Source organism: Neodiprion fabricii, chromosome 1, assembly GCF_021155785.1.
Source record: "Neodiprion fabricii isolate iyNeoFabr1 chromosome 1, iyNeoFabr1.1, whole genome shotgun sequence".
In the NCBI taxonomy this organism is placed as follows: domain Eukaryota; kingdom Metazoa; phylum Arthropoda; class Insecta; order Hymenoptera; family Diprionidae; genus Neodiprion; species Neodiprion fabricii.
In genome coordinates, this window is record NC_060239.1 from 28,428,270 (window position 1) to 28,447,830 (window position 19,561).

Genomic DNA, 19,561 nt, shown 5'->3' on the forward strand with positions numbered 1-19,561 from the left:
GGTACGCCTGGAACTGAGAGAGCATCTCGCGGACCGACGGGGCCAGTCTGTCTCATTTAGTCTCATCTCGGCCCCTATTCGTGTACGTGTATGTACACACACACACATGCATTCACGTACGTAGGTATACTGATAGTTCAAAGCCACCGTGGGAGTTGGGTTCGATGTTAAGTTAGTCATGCACTCCTCGCCGCCCGCCTCGGTAAGACTGGGTTAAAATATGAGCTGGACTGAAATCGAGCCGAGGACGAGTCATAGACTACCTTCACCGTCCTCTATACAGGTATACTACACGTATCCTGCGCTTTGTTCGAAGTAAATTTTTGTCATACCCAACATCTTTCTCGTTTTTGACGTTATACGTAAATCCGATCGCGATCTTTATCGTTTCCAAAAACACCGAATTCTCAGACGGTGAGTAAACTTGACGATTTTCGAAATTCTTCTTTGGTTATCGATTATCAGCTGGTGAGATGACAGTTACAGATTATAACAAAGAACTGATCATTCTCGAGCGATATTAATCGGTTATCACTTTTTTCCAATAGCCAATCGTTGGCCTGATTTTAAGTTTATAGAATCTTTTAACTCTTCGCAGAAAGATGAGAGATCAAAGCGTACGTCTGCCGGAAACTTTCATCGGACCGCGCACATTAGCTTGGAACTTTAAGTGATCCTAGTATGTATATACGTGGTCATTTTGCTGATAAAATTGTATAATTTTCATTATCATTTCTTCACGCATTACTTACCCATCATCAATCACAGCAATGATCGGTGGTCCAGAATAAGTTTCGAAAAGGGCCCGAGCCCTCGTATTCTCGTATCAGTGTTTTTGTTCGTTGGTCATAAAAAAAATTGGGTGAAAAGGGGGACGGTCTTGATGTCTTGTTAATATAATTATCAACTGGGTTTGAAACGCACGATGAGTTTTACCCACCTAATGGTCTAATCCGACACGTATGCGCGATAGATCCATATATTATAGGTACGGTTGAGAGAAGAAACGGACCGTGAATCAAACAGGAATGCTATAACTAGACGCGTACGTCACGAGCTTAATTATACGGTGAACGCAGGAGTCTCTCGTCGTAATTTTAATTATACTAAGTAGTTTCAGGTTGCAGGCGCATATTCTGCATGCGCTTTGCTGAGCGTGTGCTATTGTATCGTTTTCGAGCTAGATGCCACTGTTGCAGGGCAAGGCGAGTGGAGCAGGCAGGCACGTGCGAGAGAGAACAATCGCTAACATTGTTCCCGAAAGACGTGTTACCCAGAAGTATGGCGCATGCAGTTTACGTATACGCTGTAATAATTAATGACGTCGCTTGCACGGACTTGAAACGGAGTTGCGGGGTTAAACAAGTGCAAGAAACTCGTATACCCGAGTAAGAGATATTTATTCGTATAATTCGATCGTTGGTACAATACGCTCGTTTACGATGACGATATAGTGGAACTGAGGAAGAGCGTGTCTCGACTTTTGCAGAACTCACGCGTTCACCTCGAAGGGCGAATTGCAAGCCCTGGATCCTGGACTGCGTTAGAATTACGCAATCACGCAACGGATCCGAAGACACTGCAGTTCTTTTTGTATGTCCTTGGGTATATAAGGCGCCATGGTGTCGAGTGAATATTTTTCTAGGAGTCCTGTTATCTTGCTTTTGCAAGTGTATGTTATTAATTTGGTAAAACTTTGCTTTGCAGGCGAAAATCTTACACCGCAATGATTCGCCCAGCCCTTTATAACCATCGAGTACTGAAAATTGTCGAAAAGTTCAAAAGCGTGGATTAGATCTGCGTAAAGTATTTTTCGAGAAAAGTCTCATGATTACTCGTATATCTTTAAACCGTCCAACAAAAGGGGTCCGCTCAAACTGCGGAGATCGCAAAAGAGATTTTCGAGAACTGTTTCTTTGAAGTTTGTTCTTTTATCTTTCCATCTCTTTAATTATTTCTCGTAATTATATAACTGGTTTTTTTTTTTTCTTCGAGTCCCACTTTCTCAAATATAAACACAAGTGATAAATTCAACCTTATAAAAAATAATTAATACGATTTCGGTCTCTTTGGTTATGTTTTCAAACTGGGAAAATATAATCTCGTAATTTTAGTACCGCAATTATCACTGATAAAAAGCATCGAGGGAAACGTAAAAAAAAAGGGTGAAAAAAAGTGGGAAGAAAGGAGGAGGACAAGAATAAATTCAAAAAGAAAAAAAAGCGAAGGTGAAAAAAACCATTTCAGGGAGCTCGTTGCCTCGATGCTTTTAAAATAATTATCAGCTCTTTAAATTCTAATACCAGGTCGCACGGCGGGAGAAGCTGAAAGAGAGGGGAAGAGAGAAACTCAACAGGCCGAACGCGCGAACTCTGCACCCTCAAACGCAAAGCTCTAAGCTTTCTTCTTTTTCCTTCGTTTTTTCACTTTCTCTTTTCGCTCTCCCGACGCGTACGTGTAAAGTAAGTACCTACATTATGTACGTACTACGTACCCGTTTACCAGCTTAAGTATAAGGACCCCAAGAGAGTTGAAACCGACTGGATGTTCGCAGATTTTTTCAAGCGGATATCCGTACCTACCCGCACCTTGGTGAATTAACTTTCATTCTTTAAACCTTTCGTTCTTGTGTTATTCGTAATTTGAATTGGATCGAAATTCTTGGGAAAATTGAGTCCCGATTTGATTACGTGCGTAAATATTTAGCGCTATAAAACTTGCACCGAAGCTGAAAGATTTAGGTCAAGATCGTTGATCAGGTATCGATTCGTGGCGCCTCGATACCGGGGTAAAGAGATGAAACGACTCGGTAGTGGAAAAAGTATTGGATTTTCAGATTTAAATTCCCCCGCCGGACACCGTGACACGATTCGCAGTTGAGAAGCCAGAAAGTGACAAATCCGATTTGGGGATATATTGACCGTTGGAACTGATCCTATATCGAAACCGGAATTTCAACTGAATTCAAAGGAGGACAATTACATTCCATCCGTCACGAATCCCGCACAGGTTTGCAATATCTGCAGACCGACACGCACGAGGATCGTGCATGGGAGACTTTTTCGCCTCCGTCCCTTGTCTCAGAATTTCCACGGTGTGTGTTTTCCTTGGCAGTGGCCGAACGGCCAGAGCCGTTCCTCGGTCACCCCGGCCACTCCGCAGGGCACGGCTGGAGAGGAAGCAGATGTGAAAACGCGTGTGGGCTTACCCGACGAAAGGCGCATTATGCGTATATAGGTATACATCTACCTATGTACACATGTACGTGAAATCGGGTGCATGTGCCCAGAACCTAGGGACGGATAGTTCGGTACGGCGCCGAGGGAGAGGTGCGTCCGTGAGCGTTGTAGACGTAGTGCAGGCCGAATGTGTCTGCAGCCTGCTGCTATTGTGTACCTTGGTCTTCTTAAGTGTGTTATATACCAACGGCAGACTTCTACGTTGGGAGTTTACGCATCCTCGAAAATACGGATTACCTGAGTAATCCGTGTGTTGAAAGCTTAGCAGTTATAGGCCGCCTCGTCGTAAGGCCCGGGAGTTTATTGGCTGTCCAAGGATTACGCCTCGTAATATTTCCTATTTTATTTCACGTGTATAATTTCTTTCTTTACGTTTCTCCTCGTCTTATTATACCTACACTCCTCCGATATCACCATCTCGCATCGGCGGCAGCATCTTTTCTCGTACTAGGTGCATGTACCCGTCGGTGTTTACGTACACCCGCAGTCTTTATCTCGTGTACGGTATTTACCTACCCGTTGCAGCATTTAACACCCCGCGAAGCGGTAGCCTCTTTGTTGTTGGTCTATCCGGCTTCGCGTTATTAATTCTTTCCCTCGTGACACGGTAGTCTTCACCTTCCCGTTCTTGTACACACTCGCATCATTATCGTACAATTATCTTTAATACCCTCGATGCTATTTCTTTTTTCTACGGTATATCTGAGAAATTTTTGTCAAGCTGAAAGTATTACTGGTATCGTCGTCTCGAGCTATAATCTGGCAGACGCTGCGGTCCATTACCTTCTGGTATGTCTGATTCGAGGAGAGCTTCGGAATTTCGCCTACAAATAATAAGCTTCCTCGGCGTATAAGCATTATGGATACGTTTATTGGTACACATGAATATAAACGGTGTTCAAATCGTTGGCAGATGAAATAGCGTTCGATTTTATCTCGCGGGGTGTAGACGCATCGTAAGCCTGAACGGAGTACGCGACGTTTACCTGCTATTTACACCGCAGGATTGGAGCTATTGGAGCTTAGCTTAGTTTGGAGTGCGGTCGTGAAACGGTTGATTCATCCGGTCATTCACGCTGATGGATTTTTATTGCGGAACGAAGTGCGGCAGCGGTGGAACCGGGCGGTCGGATTGATCCTAATGGCCGAGTGATAATTTGCGTGGAAAATGAAAACTGAATATGGGTTGTCCGTGCGAGAGGGGGAAACGAAGATAGAAAAAAGGGGTGCTTTGAAAAAGTCTATAATAAGCGAATGGAGGAGATGGGGGATAAACGGCGTACACACCTTTCCCGTTTTTTGGGTGGAAGTTGGAGAGCCGAGGAGGCTTTCTTCTGATGAGCTAATAACGATAATTTCAAGTTTCGGGTGGCAATTTGGTAGACATTTTTGGCAGGTGGTATCCCGAAACCTTTGGCCAAGCCCTCCTCGGTCATTAGTTGCTTGCCGCGAAGGTACCCTTGCATATACCTACATTCTCAACGCTGTGTCGGTGCGTTCGTGTGAAGACACACTCTTCGTTCTATTCCACACACGCGCGTGCTGCGTTGTTCTGCCTATGGACGGGGTGCCTACCATGCTGACTACCGTGCGTCTCTTGTACCAGCTACCATATACGTATGGACACGGGGAACGGCAGCTGGTAGCCCTGGCAGCATGACACGAAGAGAAGAGAAGAGAAGAGAAGAGAAGAGAAACCCTGCCGTAACGTTATACCGGAGAAGCCAAGGTTCGGGATCCCCTCCCCCGTTTTACTCCCTTGTTATACATCCTATTCGCCAAACCCTCTGTCGAGCGTGCGTGCGTGCGTGCGTGCGTGTGTTTGACGCTTGTGCGCGTGCAGGACGTACAATGAACGTAAGGAAATACTTGGCGAAGCCCTCGCGTAATCCGCGATCAATCAATATCGCTGATATTTCGTTGAGCATGGAACGGGAAAAATCTGTCCTCGCGAGGGGAAGATAATGGGGAGAATATTACGTGTATATAGGTACATGAAAAAATCCGTATATTTGCGCACGCAGCGTTGGCAGAATATCTTCTTCTTCTTCATATCGACGGTCTCAACCCTCCACCGCTTCCCTACGGACCAAAGTCCCCCAACGTTTTGCTGGATCTTTTTTCGAGCACTATATACGCCACGAAATATATCGCGATTTTTTCTTCACCAAAGCCATCTTGAATTAGTTAATATATATCGCGTGTGAAACGAAGCAAGCATATGAGGGTAGAGTATATTTGCGAAGAAACTGGATTGCGACTCGGTTGAACATTCCGTTCTCGGTTGGATGGGTAGCCAAGAATTACCGCCTTCTCGCTCAACGATCGCCGTGTCGTCACTTCGATACAATACTTGTACCAACCGGTGGAAATTAGTTAGTCTTGTGGAGTAACACGAGTATATGACGCCGCCGGGTGGAGAGGGGGGTGAGAACGTTTTATTAAACTTCTTCGTCGGAAATTCTTCTTGCGGTCTAAATCTCGCATGTAAGTAAAGTACGTGAAATAAATTTCCAGACGCCTGAACCGGGCTGAGCTCGGTTTTCGTTGCGGTTTTCCATCTCGTTCCGAAAGCCCCCTTTCGCCTAACGGTGGCACTTTGCTGGGCGGGTAAGAAAGTAAAATACTATCCATAGACAAAACAAACCGGCTTGTTAACTCTCCGAATTGCCACGCGCGTAAAGGTTACCCGTACGCGTACACCTATTCCACAACTTCCAGAAAAGTACTCAACCAACCAAGCGAACACCTACCTAACCAGATTGCTACGGTGAAACGAGAAACGTATCTCCATGTATGGAAAACTATCCCCGCGCTCTGCAGGAGAACGAATGCAGGCAATGTAGCAAAAGATGGATCGAAGTCTTCATAACTTTTTTAAGCCATTCGTATCTACAATACGTGCAGCAGTATCCTCTTGCCGCAGGAATGATATACGAAAAGATGTATCGAGGAAGAAGAAGGGGAATCGGAAGAGAAAGAACAAGACCGAACAACAGCAGACATTCTTTCAAATGTCTTCACATTTCACGATCATCCAGCACAAGAAGCCGTCTCCTCCTCGTGTCTTTCGTTCGTCCCCTTTATACCCGGACAACTCTTCTTCTATCCGGAAATTCCCACTCTTCGTGTTGCCGAGATCAGAGCAACAGACGCGTCGCCGATTTGGTCATTGAGCAGAGAGAGTGAGACAGAGAGAGAGACATGAGTGTAGCATAAGTGCCTATTGGTAGGTGAGACGGGGAAACTGAGTGCTACCGCCAGGTGCAAGGTGCAAAAAGGAGGATCGGAAGGACAATTCACCCGGCGACACGCCGCCCATGGACTACCGCTCTACTGGATTGCACAATGCCGAGGTGGACTATTTCACACATCTTATGTGTAATACCCTAATTTCTTTATGCACCCTACGTGGGCATACGCTGCCCATTATTGTACCACGGTAAAATAGCCCCCCCCCCCCGGATCCCTTCCCGGCCTCTTCCTTCGCCCCAACAGAGGAGGGACGAAAAAGGTACCCCGGGACATTTATAATCATCAGCTCAAAGACTCGGGCGCCGAAAATTCTCGGGAAGAATGGAACGTGCTGCTCCGGTGGCAAAGGAGCGCCAGACCCTGACGGGCTTCTCGCGCCGCGTCGACGTCTGCATATTCGGCTCTCTCTCCCTCTCTCTCTCTCTCTCTCTCTTTTTCTCTCTCTGTGCCGAGACCCGTTTCTTGCAATGCTTGAAGTATATCGCAACGTTACCTCGTGCTGTACTACGTGTAACCTAGGTATGTACCTATATTGCTTTTGGGTAGGGAAAAAGGGAAATTTTTTATACTGAATATTTTTCATTTTTTTCAACCGACAAATAACTTGTGTACGCTACAGCGTTTTCACATTCATTTTCATCAGAGTCCGTCGGTGTTGGTTTCAGATTAGTGTGTAGGTGTAGGGTACCAGTCTCTTCTTACGACGTCGACGTACAAAGGATCCTCCTTGGCTCTTTGTTTCTTTCTTTTCAATCTTTTTTTCCTCTTCTTTTTCCAGCTCTATTATGCCCGCCCGCCTGCGCCTACCAACTTTCTTTATCTCTCTCTTTAAATTGGGCTCGCAAAGTGCCAATGCGGACTCAGTCCAGTCGTTCGCTTATTTTTAACTTGAATGTCTGTTCCTTCGTCTAAATACCCTCGTTCCGTCTGTTGGACGGTCGTTAAAACAGAAGTCATTAAAATTTTCCCGCTAGATGAACCGTCAATTCACCATTATTGGTTTCCGATTACTATTTGAAAAGACGTCTCATGTAGTCGTTTTGGCATTGCCGTTGAAGGGCACGTTTTCATTTTACATTCCACAGTGTTCGTTTCTAATTATCGTGAATGTATAGTATGGTGTAATTTCATTCGTATACCTACAATTTCGATTGGCTTTCTGTGATGTTTGTCATTTGCGTTTGACTCGTTTAATCTAGTTCGCAATGCGATCGTCAGACGATATCGTATTTCGCGGTGAAATCTGATAAACGGCTCACTACTTCACGCACTGTAAGCCCGAAGGCTTCCAGAATTTAAGCTGTAAATTTATGAAAATTAAATTTCGAACGAATTTAACTACGGGGTGTACGGTACATTGATAAAATAAACGCATAAAGATAAAAGAAAAATGTACAGATAAATTATATAAATTTATACATACCATGATAAAGAGAAGTGAAAGATCATGAAAAATTATAATGAGAGAAACGCGCTGCGTTTTAATTTTCAAGCGTCTGATAAATTTTCGCCTCGCCTGTGTGTAAAGGTGTGCGAAATCTTCTTCGCGCTGAAAAATGCAACGCCGTTAACCCAACGTTGAATAAATCGCTGAGATTAATCCAGTTGCTCAGCATTAGGATCCTCTCGCTATTTGCGTCCTCCTTTTACTCCGGCCATCCCTCTCTTGCAGGGCTTGTCCACTGTTAAACTTAATTTGAGTAAATTAAGAAACTTTTCGTTCCACCCCGGACGATCGCGCGACTTGGTCGACCCGCCGCGTCTGGAGTCCGAGGGATGAAATAATGGGAATATTTCCTCTCTCTTGAATTTTTCTCAGCTACTCTCGATGCTTTTTCAAACTCTCCATTATGGGAAGTGATATTGGACAGGAGGGCTACTCCGCTCTCGACGGCAAAGGTAAAACGATTTTCCTGTATTTTGAAAAATCGAGGCCTCGTTCTCTCACTTTTCTCTCTCTCTCTCTCCTCTCTCTCTCTTTCTCGCATGCACACGTACAGCTTCCACACGGAGCATAAAAGCCCGGCATACCACTCGACGGACCCCCTCCCCTCTTCTTGTCCGCATTATTAACAGTCATTTGTTTTCCTATCCACTTCCCGTGCGATATCCGCTCACCGCGCGTGCGGTCCTCTTTATGACAGGGGCGTTTGTAAAGTAGAAAACCAACCATTCGATTCATCGCCTATCATCTCTTCGTGTATATATATGTGTATATATTTCTCGCTTATTTCGTGCCTGACTCGGCAGTCGTTTCGTTCAATGGCTCTTGGCGTATGATTGAAATTCCTAAACGAGGTTCGACGTCATCATCCCTCCGGGACCGAAGACGTGATCGTCGTTGCATTTTCCCATCTACCGCACTCCTTGTAACGTACATATACGCAAGTGTTGGAAAAATACGAGGAAAAATATTTAACATAGAAATTTCATGAGTAACCTGACGTTTTTATTGTTAAATTATTGATACGTAGGTACATGGTCGATGTAATTTATAATTCTTAAATTCGTGTACCATCTTGTATTTCGTATTACAACTTATCTTATACACTACCGAAAGCGACCAGCCATCACCTCCTGGTTCAAGAATATTATAGCATGATCTATTGATTGTGAGATCGATCGTTTCATTGCTATCGTTGTCTAATTTTTCGTTTCTGCCAGAGTGCCAGTTTATCCAGTTCCAACGTGCGCTCTTATTCCTCGAATTATCATACATTTTCTCAATAATACGCCCGTAGAACGCGTTCCGAATGAAAACCCCCGCCGTCTGCACATTATTAACAGCCATTTACTCCGCAACCCTATTTCCTGGGTTATTAGCTGCAGGCTGAATTTACGCGTCTATATCGGGGTATACGGGGTGCGTATGTCGATGTACAGAGAGAGATGGATGGATATAGAGAGAGAGGAGAGGAGAGCAGCCGTACATACCCATTGTAAGCGTACACCGTAACATTGACGAGGGAAAGAGGGAAACAGGAGACTAGCCAGTTGCTCCACGCGTATAATTTCTACCCGCCGGCGGCAACCGGCAACCGGAAGTAGCTTGCTTCACTGACGTTTGTCGTTCGGGCAGGAACTGACCCTGCGCCGATTCAATGATCATGAAATTTGGATTATTGTCGAAACGGCCGCGTGGGGGACGCGCCGACGCGAGCCGAAACATTCCAATTAGAATTCTAGCCCTATTATACTACGAGCAACTCTAACGCGATAAATTATTACCAATCAATATGTATTACTGAATTAACCATCACAATTCCCCTCGGCGCCGTAACGGATTTATCATCACCGTTACTGTATATAATCTTTAATAGTCAAATAATTCCATGGTTGATTGATGCTATTTGCGGCTGTTGTTGCTGCTGCTGCTGGTGCACGAGTCGATATTATACTCGGCGCATTTCAACGTTCCCTACTCGCGTAAATACCACTTGCAAATATTGTAATTGTTACATACTTACGTAATTCGCATGTACCGCAGTTTATAAACGGTGTGGTGTTGCATACGTTATTGGATCTTGCTGGACGATGAAAATCATTTTAGACGGAATATTTGTTATCTGAATATCGTAGTCTTTTGATTCTCTTCGTACACTTCGGTTTAGAGAGCTCTCTTCATCTTGATCGTAGCAAAATGTTCGGCCAATATATCCTGAACGTAATCTGAAAAGTTCTGAAAATATACCATCGGATTTATAATCTTTTGTTGAATTTCCCTGTTGATATGGATGATAGATATATATATATAGAATCCAGCAATCGAAAAACGAATTCTCTGTCGATCGAATTCATTTCTTCTTTTCTCACCTCATTCATTTTAAATCAGTTTTTCGATCGTTCCAACAAAACGAATAAGACAACAAAAAGGCTGTCGACGATATTTTTCAGTGACATTGAGAGAAAGGAGATTAATCACGGTAATTGGATATTCTGTAATATAAATAAATGAAGTAGGTACGGTTAGACGCTACGTACCCATGTATATACCTCTGTATATAGGCACAATGAACCGTAGAATGTAAATAGTACGTAATTTTGAGAATACTCGCAATGCAGTAGGCTCAGCTCTCCGGTTTATGACCGTGGTCTGAACTCAGCTTCCCTCCACCGTGCTCTCGGAGTCACGGACGACAAGCAGCAACGACGGCAGCAGCAGCAGCAGCAGCAGAAGGAAAGAGCACGAACGCAGAGCCTGGTATTACATAGAAACTGTTATTCCCGAGAACGAGGAAACCCTCTCGCAATGTGGTTCTACCTACGTACGTAGCAGGTATAAGTGTCACGTCACATCGACGGTACCTTGCGCTATGTCATCGCACGGAGCAAAGTCGGGTCTTCGCGTCGTTACAACGTCGACGGGGTTACGGTCGGTTGGCAAAAATTAACTTATCGACTGGCTAATGCCCGATAACGACCGGCGATGAACGATAAATGACCCGGGAACAATTGTTCCTCCTTTTACTTTTTAAGGGACGAGGGAAAGCAAGCGAACGGCATGCGACACACCGCAGTTTATACACACCCTTACGCAACCCCTAAACTTCCTTACCTAAAATATATACGCATTCCACCCACAAGAGAGGACATGAGAGATTGCCAGGCATAACTCACTCGTGGCGGTGCGGTGGGTAGGTACCTACCAACGAGAACGGCGGGATGCCTACGACCGTGAGGAGGACGAGGACGAGGACGAGGACGAGGACGAGGAAGAGGAAGGCGACACACGTGGAAAACGTGTCGGGAAAGGCATTTCGTATATGCCTGGACCACATGCCACATTTTCCTCGCCATATCGAAAGCTCGATTTATCGTTCATCGATACCGCAAAAGCCCCGAAGGTTCGGGTACGTTAATCGCAATCACTGAGAGATCGCGTCGTCGATGTGTCTGGTGTACCGTCGGGATTGGAGTGGGGAAAATCGAGAATTTGTGTGATAAAAGACACGCGTATACATATCTCTTCACCCTTATGCATACTTACGTATTTGCGAAAATATATATATACATAGACATACACATTTCTCACGATGTTTTCTCCCCCATTCGTCTCGTTATTATTTCAGCCGTCTCTTGCGTGCTCTTTATTCCCAAAACCGCATTTAATCCCGATTCGAATTCCGTGGTCTGGGTAACAACCGGCCTCGAAGCAAAACAGGAAACAAGATTTCTATGGTTAACCAACCACCACGTGTGCGACGTGCTGCGGCCATTTTTAAATTGGGACCTAGGGCAGCTCAGATGGTGTTAATTATTTGCTCTGTTTTTCCTGCGGGAGACGGGGCACGAGGCACGACTTCCCATGCGTAGAAGGTGGAAGTGGGAAGGGAGTGCGCGCTGCTCTTCCTCGTCCGAGGGTCTCGTTTGGTTCAGTTTTTCTTTCCTCGTATTTTTTTCCCTTACCCTCACTCCACTTTCTTCCTTTGCGGAAATGACTCGCCGCGATAAACGAGACTAAATCATGCATCAAGACCATTTTTTGCAATCACAAAGCTGAGAGTAGCGCCATGAACCCACTGCCGTACCTTAATACGTATTTGATTACCCACATCAAGCACGATAGTTGGAATTCTAATCGAGTGTCGTGTCCGCGACGGTATGATGATTTGCGAATCAGGCACAGACCCTTTTTATTTCAGACAGCGGATTTATTTTTTTATTTTTTCTTTGTCTGAGAGATTCGAACAAAGGTTCTGTAATGGAGAGTTGTTACTTTATTCACCTCTGTGGGAGTATAATAAAAATTGAAATTCTGTAGATGATATCTATCTGAATATCCGATGTATCTAATAAGACTTTTATATATTTATATATGTCGACGGTGTATAAGATAACAGTGAAATTCTTGTGTAGTCCAAATTGCCGTCATTTTACCTCGTGAGTAATTCATAAACGAAATGAAGAAAGAAAAAACCGGCAGAAATGTGTTGAATAAACGAGTATCGCACGCGGAGACTACTTCACTATACATACAACTTGCATGGAATTTATTTACCGGGTTTTCGTCGAATACTCGATGAATCAAACCGTATACGCATACCGCATATGGTATACAACTGTACGTCACGGACGAAACTAATTGACTCGATAAATAACTAATTGTAAGTACCGCGGAAAGTGGTAGTAATTGTTCGTACAACTACCTGAACAAAAACGGCCGTGTACTTGAGGCTATACTGTATGTATATACGGCAACTAATTGCAGAGTCGACGACGAGGCGAAATAGGAGGAAAATGAGGGTGGGAGAAAAAAAAAACGATCGCTGTAACTGTAAATTGATTTACGAGACATTGCTTTTACGCAAAATGGCAATATTGTATCATACCTTTGTAAATATCCGAATGACCGGATACGCGATTACGGACTGTTGAAGGTATCGTGATTTGCCGATCTGCTTTTCCACCCTTTGAACCTTCCCCCTAACCCCCGTCGGCCCGCCGACCCACGCACCTTCCCTCACCTGCCCGACGGTCGTTTCGTTACTCTTTGCACTGACGTTTTGAAAGCCGGAACGGGGGCTCAACATTCAACGCTCAACGAGGTATATAATGCAACCCTGCATTTGTGTGTACGAATAAGCCGCTCGTTCGTTCGTTCGTTCGTTCGTTCGTTCGTCAGGTATGCATGCATGTAAATGGGTGTGTCTATAGTACGCGTACGCATCCGTGCGTAGTTTGAAAAGCAAATAGGCCCTCTTGAATTTCAAATCCCTAAATCTAAGGCAAAGAACGCTAAGCGCCTGAGGCTTATACCGCTTCATCCCGCGCGACCTTAAAGCTCTCTGCAAGGTATACGCTATATATACCAAGACACATGCCTACCCAGTTATACCTACGTACATCCGACGGCAGTTGAGTCGAAAGTTCCGTTTCGTCTTTCTAACTCCCCACTACTTTCTCTGTTACAGGTAGTAGCTCGGACATCAGTCGCTCAGCTGACTCGAGCCCGTGAAGACCTACCGACCCTCCGAACCGTCCGGGTTCCTCAACAGGCGGCGGGTTCGGGATGTAAACCGTCGAAGACAACCGGGGCTTGACGTTGAACCGCGTCCAAGGTTGACGACGAAGACGTCGCGGCTTGCCGAAACTGGATGCTCTATCAATCGTTTTGCGTCATTTCTCACGAATACGCCGGCAAGTGTGTTGTGAATACGACCGTGATCCATCGGCAAGTTTTCATCGCGCGACAGTGAAATTGTGAAATTGATAAAAGTGTTGTACCACGTGTAATCTAGGGTCCCCTGCCCGAGCGGAGTAATTGGATTTCCAGTGAATAATTAATACGAGTGTGATTTACGTTCGACAGTGTTTAAGAGAGAAAACCCGTCGCCCCCGCTCACCGCGCAGGATTGTTGGTGCTATCGCATTCTCATTTTCTTCTATTACCAGAGTGATTTAAAGACGTCAAAGTCAAGGCTTTTTTTTTACATATACTTTCGTCCCTTTCTTTCCTTCTCTTCACTTGCCTCTTTTTTTTCTAAACCTTTATCTGTCTCATTCTCGCCCGGTCTCTCTCTTTCTCTCTCTCTCTCTCTATCTCTCTCTCTCTCTCTCTATCTCTCTCTCTCTCTCTCTCCCCCTCTCTCTCCCTCTCTCTCATTTCACTCACGAGGAAACACGTGTCAAGTCTGGCACGCTTGCGCCTACCGGCAAATGACTTCCCGTCAAATTGATTTAAAAACTAGAGGTGATATAAAATTAACGGTTTAAGTTGGTGTCGTAAATCCTAATTATCGCCGTGTTAAGAAGGAAAAAAAAAAAGAATAAAGAAAGCGGGTGAAAAAGAAAAGTGTTCTGACAGTTTAAAACGTCCCACGACCCGACGTATACGTAAAGGAATAAAAGACAACATTTAGGCAATTATGTATTTAACGAATTCACCCACGTCAAGCTACTTTCTAGTGATGAAAATAACGAAATAACCCCTTCATCAGGTTAATTAAAAATTAGTGCAATTTGAGTGATATTAATAACACCGGGCTAAGGTATGAAGAGTGTCGTGATCTTTTGTTTATATTCTTTCAAATTGTTTCTAATATAATCTAGTGTACATTGGTTATTTTCTTTTACGTTCGACAGTGGTGAAATAGTGAATAAATTCAAACTACACGCAAGGAATTGAGAAATAAACGCACGGAGTGAAAGATTCCAAGTCATTCGGCGGATCATGAAATCGCGGCTTCGATAAGGGTGCGAAATTTTTTGGCGATAGAAAGCAAACAGCCCGGCGTTGATCGTCCCGTTGTCAGGTAAACTCGCTGAACTATGATCGGGATGTCGACGCATTTGTTGCTCTGGTTATCGACGTTGTCGTGCGCGACGTTGGTCCGAGGCACAGGCGAAGGCGGGCCGAACAGCCCGGTGTACAACCTGGACGAGACGCCCTTGGAGAAGAACCTCGCCGCGATATTCAACAAAGTGTCGCACGGCTCGGCGACGACGAAACGAAGCGTACCCGTCTACGAGGCTCAGATGTCGGCGAGCACGACATTGTCGACGGTCCCGGCACCCCTCAGCACGACTCCGACCTCACCGTCGATGAGGTATCCGATTCCACGTGCTACCATGGCACCGGGATTCCGGGAACTTCCCTCCTACGCGCCGCCGGCGAGGGCCTTCTTCACGCCTCCATTACCGCCCGAATACCTCAACCCGTTCGCCGACAAACCCACGCTCCGAGGCACCAACACCGACAGTCATTCCGGGGTCCGGAGACCCGTACCGCCGCCGAGTCTGACTCCGGCCCACGAGAGGATACCGATAAGGCCCCCGGACCTGGTCGTCGGCTCCTCGTCCCAGAGCCCCGAGAAGCCACCGTCGTCGAGGAACAAACCTTTGAACACGCCGAGCAGGGAACAGCAGAAGGGTGCCGAGGCGGGCGTGGATTCCGACCGGAAGAACGTCACGGCGAGCGAGTTTGTGCCGACCCTACACTTTCCGAGCATATCTAGAATTCTCTCGGGTAGCAACGGGAGGAAACAGGATATACCAGATATCCTCTTGCGACCGCTGTCCACGAAACCCCCGCCGTTTCACAACGTCCCTCCGGCATCGACCACCGAGGGACCCTCCACCACCAGCACTCAGAGAACGATAACCAAGGTCTCCGATACCGTCACCTACCCGACGATATTTAACCTACCGAACACCAGGCGGCAGGAGGAGGAGGACAACGGTGATCATAATCTAAAGGATGAGAACGGCGATGCGCACGGAATCAGGACCGAGCATATTGGGATAGTGGGCGCCGAAAGACTCCCTCGTCCTCAGGCCCAGCCGCCGGACTCTTCGAAGAGGCCGCCGGACAACAACGGCGTGATTAATCACGTCGACTCTCACCCCCTCGAATCGACCTGGAGGATAGCCTGGTCCCTCCACGTATACGTAGCCGCGATAATGTTCACCCTCATGGCCTTGTACTCGATATACAAAATCGTACGTTTCAACGAGGCGACCAATCTCCTGAGCCAGTCGTATTTCCTCACTCTGCATCTTCTGCTCACCACCGTTTGCACACTGAGGTGTTTCCACCTGTTCTACGACCCTTACAACCGCGGTCACTCGCTATCCAAACCTCTTTCGGGGGTGCTGATGAACCTACCGGCTCCCCTGCTCACCACCGCGTTCGCCACCCTCGTACTTTACCTGGCGAGATGCTCGCAGGCACCCTCGTTGAACAACAAGTTCGTATCGCCAGCAGCCCTTGTCCTCTGCTCGGCCGTCCACGTCGTCTTGTGCATATCACTCCACGTTTCCGCCCATGTGCTCGGATACAGCAACGCCGATGATATTCTCCCGCTTGTCTGCCAGTGCATTTATATCGTCGTGTGCGTCACTCTGGGCCTGTGCTACATGTACGTGTACCGAGTAGCCAGGTCCCAGATCCAAATTACGAACGCTAAATCCGTTGGGAATCACGTCGGGGCCGACCCCACGACCGTTGCCCTGAGCACCGCCATCACCACGACAATAGCAACCGCTATGCTCTCGATTCTCATGGGATTCGTACAGCTATACGAAATATTCGGCGTTCAGGAACGAATCGACGATCCTTATCCGTGGCTACGATGGGGATGGGAGTTCTCCGTCAGGCTTCTCGAACTCTCGATGTGCGGTTTACTCGTATGGGTTGGAAGCCTCTCGCAGTATCCGCTTCGCGAGAAACAGTTGCAGCAGCACTCTGCCCATTCGGGTTTCGCTCTGTTTCCCTGCGGCAGTTCAACGTCGACCGAAAATATGGACGACGTTCTCTACCCGGCTATATGCAGCACGAATCAAGCGATTCAGAACTACAATATACGGACTGGAAAACAGATATACGACGACAGTTTCCCCCTTAATACGCTGCCGGAACACTTGAATATATCCGGAACGTTCGAACGACACTCGATCAGAAAGTCCGGGACTATGGGACACTTTCCCCACGAAGCTCGTAGCTCCCTTAATCGGCACGGTAACGGCGTACAAACTCTGAAGACCTCCTCCGACGTCAGGGGTAGGCATACACCGATTCAAAATCTTCACGAACAGCAACCGCCGACTTCCGGATCCACGATGCTCGTTGCCGAGGACGGCTTCGTAAGGTTCCGAAGTCTCGGCGCCGAGGAGGACGAATTGTCGGACTCTCAGAGTATCGTCGGGACTCACGGACGCGGAAGCTCCCTCGCCGGCAGCGTTAGATATAACGCCCGGCATCCGGGCATTCAACATCAGCATCAACACTCTCACTCCAGTCATCAGGGTCACCATCAAAGTCATCATCAGCTTTACAACAACACGTAGGCCGGGGGTGCATCAGTCAGGACTGAAGAGTCTTCGCTCGCGCTGTTCGAGTAAATGGTAAGACCCCGCCACCTTGTTTCATCTATTACTGGAATTGGGAAGGGAGGATATTTTTTTTTTTTTTTTTTTATGGACTACCCCAAACGCAGGGGAACTGGCAAAGAATTAAGGATTTTACGGATCGCGGTAGCTCGGAAAAGCCTTAACGAGAAAACGCGCGAACCAAATTTTATACGTACACCTATGTGTCAAGTCTGAGAAATTACTTCAAGCCAGAGAATCACATTATCGTAATGTAAAAATACGTAAAATGATACTCGAGAAATTTTTCCATCAATATTACATGAGACTTACACGCAATGTCAAGTGAAAATGGTCTGATTTAATAAAGCGCTGACCACTTCGCAATGCGTAACGTTTGATAAAAATTGGCGTAATCTTATTTCTTCGAATCTTGTTGTTAGTCGAAATGTGGAATTGAAAAGTTCGAGATCCGGTTTCGCGTATTTCCAATATCGAGTTTTGTGCGAGATGATGACATGGGTAAATTTCTTCCGCAGCTTAAACGTTTCGGCGATCAAGATGAGGACGACTAAGCCGAGGACGGCACAGCGCGGACAACGCCTCGTTGAGTCCGTCTAAAAGAAAGACAGGGAAAAAAAAGATCACTAAAAGAGGAGAAAAAGAAGAAAACCACCTGATCGATCTGATGTAAGATATATTGTCCCGTGTATAGATATCCATCCGTGGCCCCCTGATCTGATACTGTGCTGCTCAAACTCTTGACGACGCGAGATATCGATATTTATTTTAAAAAGATGAATGACGAACAAGAAAAAAAGGACATTTAATCGTAATTTCAAGGACAGGACGATGACAGGTCTATTATACGATACCGAAGTAAAAAGTACTTAATAAGTTATATAATAAATTATTTAAACCTCGTGAGTACCGGGAGTAAGTTATGCGAAGGGCTTTATGTCTGGTTGATCGGTACAACGCGATACGAAATGTGACGCGATTCTATTCCGTTTCCAAGCTCTCTATCACGAATTTCTATAAAATTCGCCATAAGTCGCCCTGACTTCGTTAGTTTTCAAATTGAAGAACACACGTATGATAACGATCGGTCGGCGGGATCGCGGTCCAAGAAATTTGACAAGAGTCGTATCGAGTCGGTGTATTGATCACGGCGCGTGGGTGTAATGGACTTTAATTCGCGCGGCAGCGCCGAGGGCGATTCAGGCCGAACCCTCGAAGAGAGATCGAATCTGTCCTGTGAGATTCCTCGAAAGCACACTCGACACACCGCGATGATTCCTTCTTCGGTGGCTTACTCTCGGTACCGTCGTATAACGACTCCACCGTTGGGTCCAAGACGGAAAGAAGAGGGGGAGGGGGGGGGGGGGGGGGGGTGCAGTGCAATAAAAGGTCCAAAGGGGGCATTTGTACAGCCGTCACTTATTTAAAGAAATATAACAAAATTTAAAAAGTAAAAAAAGGAAATGAAAAAGAATTAACTATTAGTTTAAGTTATACCTTAGTTAGCGTTTAAGCATAGATCTAAGTTCCTCGATCAATGGTTAAGTTAGCCACCGAACTGAAACGAGATATTAATTAACGATTTTATTAATGAAAATTTGAAATACAGGAAACATGTACACAGTATGAAACGATCAAGCGCGACACGTGACTAAAGATGAATTCTTTAAGGAGAGAAGAGACTTCTTTCGTTGGCATACATACAATGCATCGCCAAACCAAATTGTGCTTGCGTACGCCGAGATAATATCGCCACTGATGTGAAAACAAATATATATATATATATATATATGATTTCTAATATACTTTTTACTATCACAAGAGAAAATATAGTATTTTCGTTGCAGTTTTTTTTTTTTTTTTCTTAATTTCGATGCATATTTTATCACTTCGGGGTACGTGAAACAATGCAAACTGCAATCACTGCCCGTATAAAAATGAAAAAAAAAATAGAAAATGGAGCTTTTAGTTTTATGGACAACTTTTACGTTACGTTTAAACGCACAGTTTGGTGACTCGTTCGTTTTTAATCACTCGTAGATTTTTTATTATTATTCTCATTCTCGTCGGTCCGTTCCCATCAATTCCGTTTCGAGTATATCGACTTATCTCTGGTTCTCCATGACGAGTGGAAAAGGAATAGAAGGATAGTGAAAAAACAGGGCAGTCTTCGTTATTTATAATAGGGCAGCCCATTTAAATCGCCTCCGGAACATTCACGTATAACACACGAGTGGGTA

General features: G+C 45.6%; 1 protein-coding gene across 3 annotated transcripts in view; it reads left to right on the plus strand.

Moving 5' to 3' along the window:
- LOC124178724 (proline-rich transmembrane protein 4) overlaps window positions 1–19,101 on the plus strand; it is an 87,912-nt gene extending 68,811 nt beyond the window's left edge. For all 3 annotated transcript variants that reach the window (XM_046562290.1, XM_046562300.1, XM_046562308.1), the window contains 2 exons: window positions 13,406–17,336; window positions 17,840–19,101. In XM_046562290.1, coding sequence (XP_046418246.1) covers window positions 14,763–17,279 — 2,517 coding nt within the window. In that variant the 5' untranslated portion in view covers window positions 13,406–14,762 and the 3' untranslated portion in view covers window positions 17,280–17,336; window positions 17,840–19,101. The remainder of the gene's footprint in view (window positions 1–13,405; window positions 17,337–17,839) is intronic.
- Window positions 19,102–19,561: the final 460 nt, after the last annotated feature.